Consider the following 20,193-nt stretch of genomic DNA (forward strand, 5'->3'; position numbering starts at 1 on the left):
ATGGACACTGCGAGTGCAGTGGAGGAGAGAGCAGATGGACACTGAGTGCAGTGGAGGAGAGAGCAGATGGACTGTGAGTGCAGTGGAGGAGACAGCAGATGGACACTGTGAGTGCAGTGGAGGAGAGAGCAGATGGACACTGTGAGTGCAGTAGAGGAGAGAGCAGATGGACACTGCGAGTGCAGTGGAGGAGAGAGCAGATGGACACTGAGTGCAGTGGAGGAGAGAGATGGACACTGAGTGCAGTGGAGGAGACAGCAGATGGACACTGAGTGCAGTGGAGGAGAGAGATGGACACTGAGTGCAGTGGAGGAGAGAGATGGACACTGAGTACAGGTGAGGAGAGAGCAGATGGACACTGGGTGCAGTGGAGGATTGAGCTGATGTTGACACCTGCTCCATTTTACTCAGTAAATGGAAAACTGCACCCCTCCTCTTGCTTGGGCTTTGAAAGCAGCCAGAGCTAGGATTTTGGGGAGCTCTTAGTTCACCCCCACCACCATGATCTCTATACTTTGTTGCAGTGTGTGATGTGTACAATTGGTTCTAATCACATGGCTTATCATTGCATAAAAGGAAGGACCTTTAGTTTATCAATGTCAAAGAGATTTCTGGCTTGTTACATTTGAGTGACAGAGAGGTTTTAGTTTTCAGTCAACTTCAGTTTCTGATTTCTTGATTGGCATTAAATGGACTCTTTTGTACCCAGGGGCTGAAGAGGCATCTATCAGATCCTCATGACTCATGGGCTACATAAAACATGACTTCTTATCTGCATGTATTCCAAAATCCAAACACTCCAGTAATAGTGACATAAACCCCGAAAACAAACCTAAAGAAAAATGAAGTGAATGGCTTGGCTTGAAACAAAATGACTTCATTTGCAGTTTAAAACTTGTGTCTCAGAGCTCCCTACCTGGAATGATCTGACAGATGGGTAACACTTGTCTCCACCATCTTCCTTCATGGTAATTTCTCATGTGACCCCCCCCATCATAGACTTGGCCCTGCTTCAGTCCCTGGCTTCCACAGACATGCTCTAGGTTGTGAAGCTACTGGGTTGACACAGGGTTGGTTCTTTTGGTGGTGATGGCAGGGTTCTCTGGGGGCTAATGTTCATTGAGTGATGTAATAACTTGAGGGGTGTGTGTCCCTGAGTGATAGTATTCAAAAGACAGGGCCGCAGATCGTTCCTGACACAATTGTACAAGACAAACTCATGCATGTGAAACTAGTACCATCAACACGACCACCAAAATCTCCACCTCCACCTCTGCCACCACCAGCACCAGCACCATGACCATGACCACTACCATCACCACCACAATAGCCACCACCACCACCATGACCACCACCACCACCATCACCACCACAATAGCCACCACCACCACCATGACCACAACCACCACCACCATGACCACCACCACCATCCACCATGACCACGACCACCACCATCACCACCACAATAGCCACCACCACCTCTACCACTACCGCCTCCATCACCATCATCACCACCACCACCATGATCAACACCATCACCACCATCACCCACCACCATCACCACTGGATCCTCCAACTTGGTAATTGGTCAAAAACCAAATTCTTAGGGGTGAAATTGTGGAATGGATGGAATAACAGCTGGAGGGAATACTGGAATGTACTAGAAAGTACAGAAACAGAAGCATGTGCAATTTGTGCATTGGTATATGATGATGGCGACAGATTATTTAATGGATGGTGCTAGGACACCATTTGTTTAGAAAAAAGTAAAACCTGCTAGCAAGTCACTCTGCATGTAAAAGAAAGCTCCAGTTGCACTGAAGACAAACAGGACCACAGAGCCTATGAAAGAGCAGGGTAGGAGAGAGTAGTTAGGACTTTAGGGGACAGGGAGAATGTCTCTCTGAGCAAGACCGAGCCTTGCAGCTGTTTCACAGCCAAGCACCCACAGAAGCACTGCCGGCGCCTTTAACAGATTTGAGGTCTCAGAAGGCATCCCCTAGAGTTTTCACAACCAGGAAGGATTCTTTCACCTTTTCCTTCTGGCCTATATTGAGAGTAATTATAAGGAAAATTTATGACTGACCGCCTGTAGGGGTGAGCCCACAATATTGTTCACGTCCAAAGCGACAATATCCTACTTCTGACACCAGCTGTAAGTGAGTCGATGCATTGTGGAAACAAATATTTTTATTAACAGGAGAAAGCACTCACACACAAGTCTGGAAGATGAGAAGCATGGCAGGTTTCCAAGAGAGAGAGCTTTTCCTTTGCTTTCCTTTTATCCTCCCCTGTGCCCATCCCCCGTCCACACCCCCTTTGCGCATGGACAATATTGTGGCCTCACCCCTACAACCTCCCTGCTTCAGAGTCAGGAGAAGAACCGGTGGTCTTCTAGACAAAAGGAGTCTAGAGAGCCTTGCTGGGTTGCCTCCTCAGCCTGCTGCAGTAGGTCATGGCCATACATCTCCACATGCCTAAAAACAGATGGTTTCCTGTTCCCATGGGAGATCATCACTCAATAAACATCAGTCCCTAGAAAACTTAAGCTTCACCATCACCAAAACCAAATCTGGACAGTCCAATGACTTCCCAACATAAGCATCTCTGTGGGAGTCCAGGAACGAAGGCAGGATCCAGGAGAAAACAAGGGAGGAAGTGGGAAAATGACTAGTCATCTGCCCATCAAACCCCAGGTAGGGGGTTCCCATACACAGACTTTGAACAGCAAGTCAGCCTGGTTTGTTTCAGGCAGATACAAAGGACACAGTTCTTAGGTGAAAGCTCATGCCCGCATCCTTGATTTTGGAACGCTCTGATGTGATTGCTCTTTGAGTGAGGAAAGAATAGGGACTTATTTCTGAAGGCTCTAGGGTCCAGGAAACTTTAAAAAACTAAATTTACCATACCTTTGTTAATCTGGATTTTATTATAATAATGTCAGCCATGATCCTTGTGATAGACCAATCTGACATGCACCATTTCATCTCGGCAGAGACACGATGGCATGCCAGCCTGGGAGGAAGTATTCTCAGGCCGTGAAACAGGCAAGGGATTGTCAACTGAACAGGGGAACGGACAAAGGACAGATGCAGACAGATGCAGACGGTTAGACTGACAGTGGACAGATATAATGAATGAGGTTCACCCACATGAACACTCATCTCCCCATCCGTGCTGTCCCATAGATCACACAGCATTGAATGAGAGTAGGAAAGGCTACACTTCTATTCCATAATCCCTTGCATATAATTTACAAACACACAAGTCAGTATATTTTTCTGTAGTCTTTGTAAACTCCACAAAGGCAGAGATGATAGTATTTTGATGATTTTTGTTGTTGTTGTTTTGTATTTTCAGCCCCTAGAACTTTGGGAACATAGCAGATAAGGCAGATGAATGCGTTTCTCAAACCCACGAGAGCTACGGACGCCCCGTCTGTGTAAACACTGGAGTGGAGATCCCGGGGGAGGGTGAGAAGATGGATAGGACGGGAGTGAAGCAGGAGAGCAACGGGTCCGCTGGCTTCTTAGTGGGTCACCGTGGTCATGTAGACGTTTGCACTTGGGGTAAGGGGGAATCCTAGAAAGAAGAATGTCACAATGTGTATTTTATATGGTAGGATTAATTTTGACTCTTTTCATATTGTTTGAAAGATTTTTCTGGGGTCTATAAGCTGTAAGGGGAAAAGTAAGGTGACTTAGGAAGGAAAACATCAAGAATGAGGGAAGGAAAACACCAGGAAAGATGTAGAGGAAAATAAGAATACAGAAGAATAAAGAGAAGTCAGAAGGAAATCAAGAGGGTGTGTATGGCTTCTCCCTTATATCTTCAGATAAAAAAAAACAACCTTACTACACCAACTCCATGGAGCCCCTTGGAGCCCTGTGCTGCTGGAAGCTGGTCCTCGTGGCCACAGTGGTCTACTCTGTCCTTTATTTGTGAGATAAGGTTCAAACCTTTCTTCAACAAAACACTTACTTGCTCCAGGAAGCCAAAAGAGGGACAAGGTGTCCTCAGAGCTGGGAAGACACAGCGGGAAGGCTGGAAGACTCCTCCCTGTTCTGGTGGCTTCACCTCTGAACCTCCTCTCCCACAGACCCATGTTTCCAGCCCCTCACACCAGAGCAGTGGACTGGGAATCACAGCTCTTCCCCCATCCCTGCTCCTGCCTCTCTGCTCCCTGCTCTAAGGGGTTTCTGTCTTTGAGGAGCAGCCAAGGAGCCAAATCCACTCTGCCTCCCCTTCCTAAGCCTCCTCCAGCAATGAGAGATGCCAGGGACTGAACCATGGCCCTGGGAAACTCATGACAAGAAAGCTGTTCATTCAGGAGGCAGCCACGCCCTCTGTGGTGTGGCTCCTCCACCTGTGGTGACCGACCTGCTCACGGACTCGTGCTGGTCACACTTCACCCTTCTCCCCCTCCCGGGGAGCACTGTGTCTACCAATAGACTTCCTAATACCTTCCAGCCTGTCCTCCCCTACCCATCTTCTGCATCAAGAAGATTGGATTCTGTTGAACTACAGATACAAGCCAGTCACTCACCCACTGAAGTGTCTGTCCAGTGGCTCACTGTCCGTCTGACATGCAGGCCCAGCTCTGACTGTGGCCCTGGTGGCTCTCATCGTCACCCGTCAGCTGCCTCGTACCCCTTAACTCTTACAGTAGATCCATTCCAATGCGCTCACATTCTTGGAATGAGCCTCTGTACTCTGCCCTGTAGTGGGCTAGCTCATGCGCCTTCCTGGGCTGGGAACCCTTTTCCTCTTCTAGTGTCCCATTACTCTTGTCCATGCCTTGGGTTTTAGTTAAGCATCACCCTCTGAAAGAAATCTTTAAGCATGCACCATCTCCCATCACAGAGTCCACCAAGTCAACTCATGAAACCTCACTTTACGGTTTGGAATGCCATGCTTATTTTCGTGACTCCCAGAAGAATACCCATCTCTTTGCCAGACAACACCATCACTTTATCTCTCCCCGCAGCCTACAAGCCTGGGCATCAGACTCGGGATCAGACGTTTTCAAATAGTAACTACGGGTCATCCGAGAGTCTCTAGATCCCGTCTCTTTCCCACCCAGCAAGTACCTTTTATATTTAATGTAAATGTGCACCGACTGCTGACAACACACTAATAATCAGCTGCTAGGGAAGCACGAGTCTCCATGCTGACAGTTTGTGCAGATAAGATAATCAGTTTGCATGGCATTGTGACGTTTGCCTTTCAGAGACAACTCCTTGTGGATCCATTTGATTTAATTTGTGGTACTTTTCACTGGCTAATTTCCTTGAAGAACCATCACCATTTTCTTTAGATCCCTGATACTTCAGACTGACGGTTGCACTTCTGTAGGAAATGATCATGTGTGTGTGTGTGTGTGTGTGTGTGTGTGTGTGTGTGTGTGTGTGTGTGATGAATAATTTTTATGGAGATATTTTTCAAAAAGTAATCTGTGTGTGTTTCGATTGGGCGCTGCCTGCCCACTTCTGCCTCCCTCCTCCTGGCTGTCTCTTTCCAGCCCACGTAATTTCTTTCCACAGTAATATTTTTTAGCAGCACACTTTATTTATCCGATTTCAGTGGTCTGTACTTTTCCAATCGGAAACACTCCCTTGGCTCATTTCTAGTCATGAAGCCCATGTGTATAGCCCAGATTTTTTCCTTGTTCTGTAAAGATGTGCTCAGGGGGTAGGAAGCTAAAATTGGGGAGACCTCTGAAAAAGGAGAGGCACTGAAATGAAAGCAGTATTCACTGTAAGTAAAGCTGTGGTGCTGAGCCAGTTGGAGACCAAAGGGAACCTGGGTCAGCGCTGCCTCTGTGTCAGGCTCTCTGCAGACAGCTAGCTTTCTGTTCTTATATTCCTGAACCCATTTAACCCCATCCACACTGAGAGCTCCTCAGGGGTAAGTCCCCTCAGCTTGTTCCTTGTCACTGAGGCATTTGGTGAGCAACTAATGGGTGTGAGGATTTTCTGGACATTAGGTGGGATGAGGCGTCTGAAGTTCTTGAAGACTGATGATCATGAGGTGGACATCTCAGGGTAAGAGGAACTGCTTCAGTGGGGGAAGTAAGCATCCACCAGGCCAGTCACAAGTGGTCAGTCCTTTCCACCCTCCGTTTGCGGATAAGAAAATGAACTTTCAGATGGTGCTGGAAATCCCATGGTTAGTGGGAGATGGAACGTGGGTTAGTCTGGCTTCAGGACCTGGTTCTTGGATCTTACTCTGCGCTGAAGAAGTCAAGCACGGCTGTTCCAGGTGCTCACTGAAGCCGTGACCTTCCCACACCCTCCTGAGTGTATCGGCCTCCTTTGTCCTACTCAGACACCTGCCACCCGGCTTCCACACTCTCCCTCACAATGATGCTTGACAGCACAAACCTAGAAGAACAGCAGCGTCTCACTTCATGGACCGTCTGTGATCCAGTGAGTGAACAATAATCATTAAAAGGCACACCGAGTAGCTGATTTCCTGCAACGCCGCCTCATTAGTGCATGCTTGGTGGAACTGACCCTCCAGGCACTCAGTAAAATGGACACAGAGCGTGGCCCGAGGCAGTCAGCAATCTTTTTCTTATTTCCCACACTAAGCCACTCCCAGATCTTGCTGTCAAGTACGGGGGTCTGTGAGCACTGCCCAGGAGTAGACTACCAGCAGACAAGCACATTCAGACTGCTCCTTCCCTGCACATGCTGGGACTACACTTTGCACCGTGTGCCAGCATCTGCCTGTGTTTGGTGGGGGGCGGGGCCATCAGCACATTGATGGGCAGGCGCCTGAGGTCTCGCTTTCCTCTGTTCAGGCTGTCCCTCGTCAGATGCTCTCACCCAGGGCTGGCGTGGCACCTCAGGTCCCCGGGGTATCGGGACGACATAAAAGCAAGCGCCTTGAGGACTTTTCTGCCAGGTTCTCCTCCACACATACCCCACCCACAGAAACACCTTCCTTTTAACACCTGCAGCCTTCACAGCTTAAAAAAATATTTTCCCCATGGAAAGCAAACCTGTCTTCAAGCTGTTCCCTGCATCCACATTAAGCAGACATCTGTTTATACCACCAGCCAGCTTCAAGGAAATGTGTTTTCCTACGGTGTTGGCTTATACAATTTAAACTTCCAAAGCCCGTGGGAAATTGATTCAAACGCTGGGCCTTGCTCAGCTGTTCTCCTGCCTCTGGTCCAGCCCGGGCCTTTACTCAGCTCCCTGGCTCCTAGGCTCCAGTCGGCCACAGCTCAGATGTCCTCGGGCTCTCAGTGTCCCGAGACAGACACGGCTCCCCCTTCTCCTTGTCCCTCTGAGAAGTTTCCCAGCAGATTGCAGACTACCATCTCAATGTCAGTACCTTCCACAGCGGGTTTGCCTGACTCCCAGCAGGTGGTAAATCGGTCTGATTTATCATTATTTGCATTTTTAATCTGAGGTATTTTAGGCCCAGAGCGGGGTTTTTTTTTCTAATGGATCTTAAAATGACAGCACAACATCGATACATAATTCATCATCTGTTTTTCATAACACATGTGGTTCGGAATCCATTGATACACAGGAAGGTCATTAACACTCTGACAAGATGAGGCTACATGTTGACCGTCCTGTCCCCTACTCTTTCCCGCTGAGCTCTAGACTGGAGCACACGATGCCTCTGAACTGGCACTGTAGCAACAGGAAAGCCTCCTCGGTGGCACCTTTGCCATTCTTCAGGATCGCCAAAGGCTAAGAGACAGACACACCAACAGGGAACATGGATGCTCCTAAATGGTCGCGAAGTGGGAAGGAGCAAGAGGATCCTGGTGTCCCACGCTGCCTCCTTCCTTCTAGAGTCTTGTTTGACAGTGCTCAGCAGTAGTCTCTCCTCACCCCTCCCCACTCCATCAGGCAATGCCATCTCCAAGACCCACCCTAAGGAAAGCCAGGAAAACACGCACGCATGCGTGCGCATGCACACGCCCCTTTTGCCGCCCACGTACCACACAGTGTAGCACATAGTCAACCCCCAGTTACCCAGTGTATGGGCTGCCTTCCCCCACTGCGCTGGCTGGCGAGTTTTTATCAACTTGACACAACTTAAAGTAACTGAAGAGGGGCCCTCCCCTGAAGAATCGGTCCGTCAGATTGGTGTGTGGGCATGTCTGTAGGGCACTTTCTCCATTAATGATTGGTGAGGGAGGGTCCAGCCACTGTGAGTGGCATCATTCACCCTGGGCTGCATAAGAAAGGCAGGGAGAGCAAGGCAGAAGCAAGGCTTTCCCGTGGTCTCTGCTTCAGTTACTGACCCGGGTCGGGTTTCTGTCGCGATGTTGGACTGTGACGCTCTGATGATGGACTGTTAGCAATCCGACACAGCCCAGTTCTTCCCATATTGCTTTTGGTGGTCATAGTATGCGTCACAGCAACAGAAAGTAAACTAGAACATCCACCAAGCTGATAGCCTTCATTAGAACCATCCAAGTTCGCAATGCATATCAAATGCCTCCACTAAATAGATGCACGTGGATAAGAAGGTTAAGACAGATGCCACGTCATCATATGTCTCAGTAGCTAGATTACTTTTCCCATGGGGAATTCCCATTCTCTCCGTCAAGCATTTCCAGAGTGCCTACTCACTCACCAGGTACCACCGAGGCACGAGGGAGGTTCTAGTGACCAAGTCAAATCTCCATTCCTTTCTAGATACAAGACTTATTAGACTTAAGGCGATCCTTGAGTGGCTATGTAAGCTTCTCACCAAAATGAAAGCTTGCCACATCTAACCAGCTACCATTTACCTGAGCCCTTGACATTGGTTATACTTCTTACTAATGACTATGCTTGATTCTGTTAATACATTACAGTGACTCCAAACACAACAGCCACGGCAACTGAATCCGGGTTTATTATGTATCATGTTTCCCTCCCAGGAGAAGTCACTCTAGAATGTTGTAAGGGACATGATTGGTGACATAGTTCTAGCGTTCCTTTGATATCTCTGTAATTGACGACATCTGGTCATATTCATAATGTGGCTACCTAAACAGCAACACGCCATTCCTAGAAAGCAGAACAGACGCATCGAGTGCTTTGCAGAGCATGCCCACGTGTTCTGTATCCTTTTGTTGCAATCTGACTTCCTGAGAAGCTGCCCTCTGAGATTTTTACTACTGGGAATGCATGGGTGAATGAGTAGTAAGGTCTAAAGGATCAGTTAGGTTAATTTGTAATGGGCCACTTATCTGACTTCTGGAATGTGTTATTTCTCATGAACTAACTAGGAAGGTGTTGGTAGCCAGTCAATGTCCTTCAGCTAGTTCTTTACTCTTGAGCGAGCCTCTGCATTGTAGAACATGCTTCTCACTGTTTGTGGCTTTCTTAATTGTCCACAATTTTCATTATTCACTTTTGAAATCAGATGCAATATTTGCTTTCAAAAGATGCTTTCAGAAATTTTCCAGATTTAGACATTATGTATATGACAGACTTCTGGTTTCACTAATAGAAACAAATGCCTCAGATGTTTTCCAAATGTTAGCCCTAGCATTGCTCTATTTAGGCTGGCATACTCTCAGGTGTGAGATAAATAGGGAACGAAGCAATTATCCAAATCATCTGATCCAGATCATCTGATCCAATCACATCTTCCTGGCCTGCTTTTCCACCTTTGGCCAGAATTAATGTCTGAGTTAATTGGCTTAGGCATTCCTGCCATACAGCCTCCGAAGTCCACTTGAGCTCTGGGCACCAAGCAAAGCTCCCCCCCTCCTGGCATTCGATGGGTTGTCTTTGGCCTCAGGAGCCTGAGGTTACTGAACAGACAAGGGAAGAAGTTACAACTGTTTCTGGGAGCTTCTTTGGGTTGTCCTGCACCACCATCGAAATGAGGCCGAGAGCAGTACAGGGATCTGGGAAGTAGCTCTGGTTCAGTGGGCAGGGCTGAGTTGGAGCCGCTGGAATAAAATAAGCAGAACTACAGGGCTCCTTTGGCACAGCCTGCGTGTGGTTGCACCTCCCTGTTAGAAGAGCTCAGCTACCCCTGGCTTCTGGGACAAGTGTCTCCCAACAGACAGGCAGGCGTCTTTGGTCTCATGTTGCATAACCAAATTGCCTCTGTCTCTAGATCCAGTTTCCACACTCTAATTCATCTTCCTTTCCTGTCAAACAAATTTCCAAATCTCTATCTGTCATCTTTGTAGTCCTTTAACCACTGAGGGATTAAGTAGTCCCCAGTCCACTAAGTTTTTAGTGGATCTCTATTTCCTACAGGGTAACATTCAAAGTGCCCAGACTGATGAGTAGGGTCCTGTGGGCTCTGATCCTACCATATCCATCCCCATACTCTTTGTGACCCAGCCCCCAGGAAGCTGTGTTGTAGTCATAGGGAACCTCTTCTCTGTCCCCTCCCGACAATGGGCTGTTGTGGATGTCACCCTCACAGGGGCCACTCCTATAGCGGTTCCTCCTTTGAGGAATAGCTTGGCCAAAGGCCCCCTTGCCTGAGGCAGGACTCAGCCTTGACCACTTAACTGTCCTAAGCAGGGACACTTCTTACACTGAGGTCTTGTTGGGACAATGACTCATTCACTCATAGGTGACATCTTTTCTCAGCTTGATTGGCAGTTCTGTGTGATACCTCCTTCTATTTCCATGGCATCCAGCACATAGTATTCTCTTGGCAAGAGACAAAATGGGATCTACTGAGTCTAGGTTACACTCTCCTGGCCACACCCCCTCATTTCCATAAAGCATGAGCAGCTGTGAATCTGAGAACTGGAATGAGTAGGTATCTGTATGTTAGCTCCTGTCAGAATGGCTAAAATCAAAAACTCCAATGACAGTTTATGCTGAAGAGGATGTGGAGAAAGGGAAACATTCCTACACTGCTGGTGGGAATGCAAGCTTGTACAGCTACTTTGGAAATCAGTATGGAGATTCCCTCAGGAAAATAGGAATGAGTCTACCACAAGACCCAGCAATTCCTCTCTTAGACATATACCCAAAAGATGCACATTCATACAACAAGGATGTCTATTCCACTATGTTCATAGCAGCATTATTTGTAATAGCCAGACCTGGAAGCAACCTAGATGCCCCTCAACTGAAGAGTGGATAGAGAAAATGTAGTACATTTACACAATGGAGTACTATTCAGCGGAATAAAACAATGGAATCTTGAAATTTGCAGGCAAATGGATGGCACTAGAAGAAACTATCCTGAGTGAGGTAACCCAGTCACAAAAAGAGAAACATGGTATGTACTCACTCATATATGGATTTTAGACATTAATCAGGGGAGTGCCAGCATACAATCCCAATGCCAGAGAGTCTAGGAAACAGAACCTTCATCCAGCGACTGATGAAAGCAGAGGCAGATACCCACAGACAAACACTGAACTGAACTACAATCCAGTGTCAGAAAGAGAACTGATGGGCAAAGGCATTAAGGCTGGGCTGGTTTAACCCATAGAAACAGCTGACCTGAACAAGGGGGAGCTCTTGGACCCCAGATTGATGGCTGTGTGGAAAGCATGGGACTGACCCAGACTCCCTGAACGTGGGTGTCAGTGAGGAGGCCTAGGTAACCTATGGGGCCTTGGGTAATATTTACCCCTGGCATACAAATAGACTTTGAGTGCCCATCCCACAATGAGGGATGCTCTCTCAGCCGGGACTCTTGGATGGAAGGCCTAGGCCCTCCCCTGGATGAAATGACAGTCACTGGAGATCCACCATGGAGGGCCTCATCCTCCCTGGGGAGCGGAGTGGAGATTGGGTAGGGACTGGGGGATCTGGTGGGGTGGGTGGGGGAGGAGGGGAAGGAGAGGGAGCTGGGATTGACATGTGAAACAAGATTGTTTCTAACCTAAATAATAATAATAATAAAAAGTTGGCTTCAGGGTCTTGCTGCTTCCTTTGCCGTGCGTTTTCAGCTGTGTGCTCTCAGGCAAACTAGGGGTGCTGCACCCTGGACTCATGGTTGTTGAGGTAAGCCAGGTGAGTAGTTGGCATGCAGCAAGGAGTTAGTAAATGTTTGCTCTTCTTATTAAACACTCTGTCAGAAGATTCCTACACCTGGGCGCTCTTCTCTTTCAGAGCAAGCCTGAGTTGACAGTGAAAGGAAAGGAAGCTCACCCCACTCTCCAGTAATAGCCTTTGGGGGCGGCTCTCCAACTTTGGAGCTGGGGCTGAATTCTGGGGCAACCCTGGACCTTATCCACTGGAGTGACAAATTCAACCCTTACTTAAGAAGAGGTTTTCTCTCTCATGTGCCTCGGCCTCAGGCAATTGGCAGAACAGCATCGAGCACACTACTGGATTTTAGAAAGCCCGACCCTGCCGGGGTATATACCACAAGCACGAAAGCCAAGTCCTACAGAGCCTGAGGCAGGAGAACCAGGAGGCTGGCTAGCTTGGTATACATAGCAAGGCCCTATCTCAAAATTATTTGAAAAGCCGAAATACTTGTCATGGTCATTCTGAAGCCAACTGTGCGACCCACAGCCCGGGACGGGATAAAGTAGCGCATATGACAGTCAAAACCACCAGGGAAACAGTAGCGCTAACTCCAGGTCCCACCCTCATTAGTGACTTCAGATCCCTGGATGTTTGGACCTCTCAGAGCTTCTGGGGCCAGAGCTGACTCACCAGTGGCGTCCTCCCCCCTCCCTCTTCCCCTCCCTCCTTCCCCTCCCTGCCTCTTTACTAGCCTTGTGTAGTTTAAAACATCCCACTTCTGGGGTGCTTTTCCCAAGGCTAAACTGACACAGACGACTCGACCTACCCTTCCCTACTATGAACCCCAAAGACAAGAACCCAAGATCGTTCACCCCTGCTTTAGATAGATGTACAACCCATTTTGCTATTGGGCGCGCGTGGAGGGCCTGGGCCATCTGCCCGTAGGATGGCGAGTGGGGGAGGGGTTACCTTGAATTCAGTTTCAATGTTGGCCAGTCTGGCTAACTCATTGCTTAGCTCCAGCGCAGTGAGGACAGGGTCTTCACTGGACAGGGACAGGTAGGCAGCGCTGGCCAGCCCTTTGTAGGCGTTCATGCGCGAGCGCGAGTGGCTGAAGGAGTCCTTGCGCTGTTTCTCTGTGCACTCGTTGCACTTGCAGAAGTAGTCGTGGGGCCGCTCGATGCGTGCACCCTTGAGCAGCAGGATGTGCACGATCTCATACTCCTGGCAGTGCGCAGCCAGGATGATGGGCGTGATATCATGGGAGAAGCGGGTGCCATCCTCGTCATAGGCGTAAAAGTCGTCGTCCCGCAGCTCCTGCTCCAGCGGGCTGAGCGTCAGGCGCTGGCCCTGTGCGAAGGCTGGGTGGTTGAGGATGGCCTCCACAATGCGCACATAGCCCTTGCTGATGGCCAGCAGCAGCGCGTCGCCCACCCGCGCCAGGTTCTCCTTCTTCAGCAGAAGTTCCGTGACCTCCAGGTGCTCATTGCCCACGGCCAGCTGCAGCGCGTTCTGCCCCATATAGTCCACGCAGTTAAAATTGAGGGTCTTGGACTCCTCCAGCATTTTCCTGACCACTGGTATGTTGCCATATTCAGCCGAGTCCAGGAAGCGCTCCTCCTCAGGCGTCAGGCTGGTGCCCTTCTCGTTGAACATGTAAGCGGGGCCCCGGATGGCCTGGCGGCGCCCCTTCTCCCTCAAGGTGGTGTGCCTGCGCTGCATGCTTTTGAAGGTACTGTTCCCCAACCTGAAGAGCAAGGGCAAAGATGCTCGGTTACTTCTCCGGGTGCCTGAGGACTACCGAGAAGGACAAACAAAAACTGAGTTAGGAACTCCGTGATGGGCATCCTGCTAGCCGCTAACACTGATAAGGAGACTAGAAGAACCGCCTGAAGTGCTGTTCTTGTTGGCTTAGTTGTTGTTTTCTACACTGACTTAGTGTCTCTCCCTGAGGTTGGAGGGGTGGGGCAAGGTGGCAAAGCAGATTGAGAAACCCTGTGACAGCCGTGTGTGGGTTAGGGTTGTGGGGAAACGGGCAAGGGCTGTCCGTTTTATTCCCTGTGTGTAAAGCAGAGCAGGTCCCCCAGCCGGTCTTTGTTTTCCTGCCTGTACAAAGTGGGCAGCGTCTGTGTGCCACAGTGTGGGTGCAAGGGGCACCTAGAGCCTTCTCACTGTTGGTTTCACGGCTCCCCCTGTCTCTCCTTACACCCAGGTTCAGTGGGTGGCACAGTGGGACCCGCCTCATGGTCAATGTCGCCTTTAGTTCCCGTGTCCCACCCTCTGCTGAGTTCTCACACTATGGTTCAGCTGCTCTAGGCTGCAAGCATGGCCTCACATTTGGTGCCAGTCTCTGAGTGGGCCGCGGCCACCGGTCCTTAGGCAAATCAGGCACCTACTCAAAGGCAAGATGTGTCTGGGGGCAGGACTGGAGCTCTTGCCTCTTCTGAAAGCCAGGGATCAGCTTCCTCGGGAAGTTAGCCACGTCTCCTGAAGACTAGATTCAGTCCAACCTGGGCTCAGTCTTCTCAGTAGAAGAAAGAGCGCAGCTTACATGCCTTGCTCGCTTCAGACTTGTGGCTCCTTCCCTTGTGGCAGAGTAGAGGTTAGACTGGTCTGCTAATAGCAGGGTTAGCATTTACTGAGAACGTATGGTGTTGCAGGTGCAGTGCTAAGAGCTTTCTGAACATCAGCTTGTGGAGTTCCTCTATCAAGCCAGTAGAAAGGGCATTTTACCCTCAGATGTGCCGATAGAAGAGGACTTGACATCGGCCTTTGAAAGGCACACGGTGCAGGCAGTCTTGTGGCTTCTTGGCATTGCCAAGTCACCTAAGAATTTGCCAAGTTCTTTACTTTTATCTACGTGTGTGTGTGTGTGTGTGTGTGTGAGAGAGAGAGAGAGAGAGAGAGAGAGAGAGGGAGGGAGGGAGAGAGGGAGGGAGAGAGGGAGAGAGGGAGAGAGGGAGGGAGGGAGGCAGAGAGGCAGAGAGGCAGAGAGGCAGAGAGGCAGAGAGGCAGAGAGGCAGAGAGGCAGAGAGGCAGAGAGGCAGAGAGGCAGAGAGGCAGAGAGGGAGAGAGGGAGAGAGGGAGAGAGGGAGACAGGGAGAGAGGCAGAGAGGGAGAGAGGGAGAGAGGGAGAGAGAGAGAGAGAGAGAGAGAGAGAGAGAGAGAGAGAGAGAGAGAGAGAGCACTCAAGTGTGGAGACCAGAGGGTAACTTGCAGGAGTTGACTTTTCTCCACCGACCACGTGGGACCCAGGCCTCAAACTCTCAAGTCGTGAGGCTTGTTGAGAAAGGCCCTTATCTTCTGAGCCATATCACTGGTCCTTGACAAAAATTTAAGATGACAAACTAGAAAGACAGAGCCGTAATGTAATTCAGCTCTAATCAGGCCTTTCCAGCTACCCTCAGGACCTTTAATGGGTACTCCATTTCTAGGTCTCAGATTATGTAAAATAGAGGGGCAAGATCACATGTACCTGCAGGCATCAACTGAACCCCCCCCCGTTATTCCTGCCTGAATTCTCCTTTTCATGTCTGTTCTCACTCATGCTATCTAAATTCTTCACTCAAGACATCTGAAGAAATAAGCTTTTAAATCAATTTGGTGTTTTGTGACTGTGCAGACTTCAGAATTTTTGAACTCTGGTTTTTTTTTTTCTCCCTGCTCATTTAACCTGTGATCTGCTCCTGCTCCTTGGGAGCCTGATCTCTGCTGTAGAGCACTGGGGGTCAGAGCCTGGTACTCTAAATCCTGCCTGGAGCTGGGTCACACTCCTCTTGGGGAAAACCTCTGTACAGCAAGGCCAGGCAGCCCCTTCATCTGCAAAAACTGAAAGGAGTAGTCATGGGAAATCCCCTCTAAGAAAGCTCCAGGCAACACAACCTGATGGTAAACCCTGCTGGAGGAGAATCCAAACTGTCAGTTCTAAAGTGTGCTTTGAGAGTAGACTTCAGGGGAAAGAGTGTCTGGGTTCAAGTTCACACGTTTCTTCTGAGTGCTATCTTCCCAAAGTGCAAACATTTCACACAGGAGGCTGCTCCCTCATGCAAAAGGCAGCTCCCAGGTGGAGACTCTGTCCATAGCAATCATTCCACAAGAGAGCGAGGCACAGTTAGGGTGCAGGGTTATTACTACAGGCTCTTCAGGAGGGGGAAGCTCTGTCTCGTCATTTGTCCCCCCTGACCCTCATCCAGGGCTTGTCATCTGGGTACACAACACATAGAAGCTGTGGAAGTTGATACCACAGAAGAGTAATTTTCCTCATAGAACTACTCAGCCTGTTCTAAGATACATGTCTGTCCCTCTCAGAGCATCTGTCTGGACTTAGTCATCACAACTCAACCCTGGGAAAACCAATCCCATAAAGAGCATGCAAGCTGTGTCAGGTAGGAAGCAGCAGCTGCCTTCAAAAAAGAAGAAAGGCATGGCAGCTTGCTCTCTCCCCATTCCGTTAGAGGCATGTCCAACAGGGGTAGTAGTTCAGACTACAAGGTCAAGGGTACCAAGCTATTACTTAGCAGGAAGCCTTGGGGAGTAAATTCAAAGGAAATAGAATAACCACTGAACCAAGTCAGAGCAGAGAACACTTTGCAGGGAACACAGAAATGCCCGATCTAAATTCAAACTCTATGAGTATTGTAGACACCCGAAGCCTACAAACTTAAATAAGACTCTCATATCATTTTACAATTTTTCTCATTATCAAAACAAGACAAAACATAGGTCATAATGTGCTGCTCATCTTTTAAGTGAACTAACTGAAATAGGCGAGATGAAAAATCTAAAATCTTAGGGCAATGATGATTGTATCATATGATGTTTCTACAGTAATTACACTGTGTGGGAGAGAGAGAGGGAGAGGGAGAGAGAGACAGACAGACAGACAGACAGACAGACAGACAGACAGAGGAGGGGCATGCATATGTGCATATGTGGATGAGTGCATGGCTGGGCTTTGTGAGAGAGAAATTGTCCTTGGAAGCCACACGTTTTTCCCGAATGACCTTGAAAGCTGATAAAGGTGATAAACAAGTCTGTCTTTCACAGCCTTTGGAGTCTCAGCTTCGAGATGCATCTGGCTGTTCAAAAATGATCAGTTCTCTTCCATTTCTGGTTGGGCTTAGAATTAAAACTGAGCTCTTAGAAGGCCTGCGGTCATGTATGACTAACAGCGTATGACATGGGGTGTGCTACTCAGGGTGAGCACTTCCCACAGGAAGGCTTCATAGCAGACCAAGACTGGTACATCCCTTTAACCTCACTGTGGGACTCTGACCACCACCCAGTCCTAGCATCATTTTAATGATGAATGTGTTTAACTGCCATCTAGTCTTGATGCTAAAGTATTCATATGTCGGGACACACATATCACTTGGGTTGGGCAGAATCCACAAAAGACAACCTATCCCAGAATCACGAAGCCCAGCTGTAGCTGGTGGTGAGGCTCAAGCTTGAGAACTCAATGTGTTGTCCTGCTGGACCCCATCCCAGTCAGAGGGCCACTGAGGGAAGGGTTGTCCCTCGGTGCAACTGGCATTTGGTTGTCTTTAATATTTCCTTTCAAAATGAACTTGGAACACAGATGCCTTCCATCTACACCTATTATTGAGATGAGTGATCAAACTCACTGAAGATCTCAGTTAAGATACTGAGTCTTTCATTTTCCAGAGTGCATACATTGACACTGGTGTCATGAGAACTCCAGTGGAGACAGAAACATCAGAGAGGAGGAGTGATTAGTAAACTCCCTCTCAGTTCCCTTGGATGCTATTTTTATTGAGCTGCTCTTACCAATGCATCAGCCAGCCAGATGTAAGTGAGTCAAGAAGGTAGCAATCTGCCCCCTGAGTCCAGCTACACGTGTGCATGGATCCAGAGTTAGAGTTGTGCTTAATTACCGATGCAGAAAAGGCTACTTAAGAAGGTCTTTTGAGAGAGACATTGTTTCTTTTCTTTCTTTCTAACATTGCGACATGCATCAAAGGTCTCTGTGCAGGTCATCCAAGCCTGAAATCAATTCAGTCTGTAACATTCCCCAGCTGGATGCAGAACCAAACAAAATCCAGAATTGAGATCAGGTGCCTGTAGAAACCCAGCTTGGTTCTTAGTTCTGAGTTTTAGTCCCCGAAGTGAGCTAAGAGTCAAATACTATGGAATCTTAACCTGGGTACATTTACCACAATTCACCGAAGATTAAGTAACCTTTGTACCAATTGTCCTAGACAATTTAGAGGTAGTGATGATCAGAACCTTATGCATGGGCACAGTTGAATACGTGGTTGTTCCTGTTGGTTCAGATTGCATTCTATGCAGATACAATCAGCTATTGTTTCAAAAGACTGTGAGCAATAGAGATGGTAAACACACACATTTACCATGGTAAGTGCTTTATATAAATTACTGTTGTAAATTATCATTTGATAAGCTTAACTATCTTCCTAAATGACTATTCAGTCATAACAATTAATATATACCACACATTAGCCACGTGTTAGCCTCCATGCAGAGCTTTACTTTACTCTATGATACTTTCCAAGCACCAGCATTTTAAGTTCTAAGGAAGCACAGCATTATGTAGGTGCTATTTTCATCCCCATTTAGCAGACCAGGAAATGAGGCTTCAGTACATTAGCCACGTTTCCCAAGATATTCAAGGTGTGGATGGGCACCCTCTGTTAGGTGTGTGCTCTGTTGGGTTTCTTAGCTCTTGCAGTTCATCTGGTATGCTGCTGTCATGAGTCTGCCTCTTGCATTTTTTTCTGTTTATTTAGTCTGCAAACATTCCCATTAGGGTGCAGGAACCTTGTTAGCAAGGTGGTTGCTTATTTATAGTGCCTGTGTACCTGGCATCCAGTGTTCCCAGGTTTAGGACATGGTACATAGTCAAATAGGTCAGTTCTCAAATACGTGATCTGGATTGCTCTTTATCTTATTTTATGATAAAGCTCCAGTATCCACGCTCTCACAAGCACAGGACACAGATAGCCCTCTAGCTCTTGTTTCTTATTTTTCACCGAGAACTCCAAATACCAGGTGTCAGTTCTGAAGTAAACCAGCTCCAAGAGATTAGCTCTGTTGTCAGTGACGCCAACAGTTTGGTAGAGGAAGCAGCTGACATCAGAGGCACTGTCGGTTAAGTTCTGAATGACTAGGGCAGAACACGGAAACATTTCCACTTTTTCATCATACTCCTGAATTTTTTTGTGGATTTCTGAAGGTAGCCCACTCATTTCTGAGTTTTATCTTCCCAATATTTTGAAGTTGAGGTGAAAAAATGCATATAAATCCCTTTCTAGCTGGTAAGTACTCATGTGTCATTGAGTATCATTAATTTTATTGCACTAATGGTGGAACTAAGTCGTTTGGGTTTTGGCCTAAGTTAGTGAGAGGGAAGTTTGCGTACTGAGTAGAAGACAGCAGATACCTGGTTAGTTAATCCACTGTGTGTGAGCTCATGTATTTCTCAGCCAGGCCCTGCAAGGGACCAGAAGACCACCCTTGCTGTCCCGGCTACTCATAGTGAAGTCTACCCTTCAAGCAGTTCTGCTAAGATGGGATGGGTTTCCATTTGATCTTGGATTGGAAAGTATCATCTATCATAATCATACCTGAACGTCAAATGCTTCTGTTAGGAATTTGTTTTCACAAAAATAAAGTCATTTTGGAAGAAGTTATTTCTAGTGTCTACAAATGGTTCTATAGATTAGCAATCAGCTGACTAGCACTTTGCCTCTTTTCTTTTTCCTTTTTTTTATCCCCTTTTACCTTTTTTAAACTGCAGAGGATGTGAAACTAGGTGTCTATCTCTCATATTTTACACAGTTCCAGCTAGAGCTGAAATAATCCCCTCAAATATTGATGTTAAAGCTAGTCTTGGAATAAAGCAAATGGGCACCATCCTCAGAGGATCCCTCTACCGCTGTGGTAGGAGTCTGGAATGAACCGAAAGAGAACCCGTGACTTGCTGAGTGTTTACTGGAGGGGGTGGTGACCGCTTGTCACAAGCAACAGTTCCTGGTAGATCTCGTCCAACATACCACATGTATTCCACAATGAGCCACAGTGAGGCTCCACATAGGTCTGACTTGACTTTTCTGGGTTAATTACTGCCTAAAGGAGTTGGCTAGTCCACATACCTTTAAGCTAAAGAGCAAATGTTTGGGGAAATCAATATGAAACTGCAAGGTGACATAGATGCTTGAGAAGCTACTGAACCGTCGATTTTAGGGAGTGGATTTGCATGATACCCATAATAGATATTCTGGATTTT

General features: G+C 47.9%; 1 protein-coding gene across 2 annotated transcripts in view; it reads right to left on the reverse strand.

Moving 5' to 3' along the window:
• Window positions 1–20,193, reverse strand: part of Trpc7 (transient receptor potential cation channel subfamily C member 7) — a 130,963-nt gene that overhangs the window by 109,579 nt on the left and 1,191 nt on the right. For both annotated transcript variants that reach the window (XM_040756071.1, XM_021232011.2), the window contains exon 2: window positions 12,894–13,671. In XM_040756071.1, coding sequence (XP_040612005.1) covers window positions 12,894–13,671 — 778 coding nt within the window. The remainder of the gene's footprint in view (window positions 1–12,893; window positions 13,672–20,193) is intronic.

This window comes from Mesocricetus auratus, unplaced genomic scaffold (genome assembly GCF_017639785.1).
Source record: "Mesocricetus auratus isolate SY011 unplaced genomic scaffold, BCM_Maur_2.0 Super-Scaffold_100013, whole genome shotgun sequence".
Classification (NCBI taxonomy): Eukaryota; Metazoa; Chordata; class Mammalia; order Rodentia; family Cricetidae; genus Mesocricetus; species Mesocricetus auratus.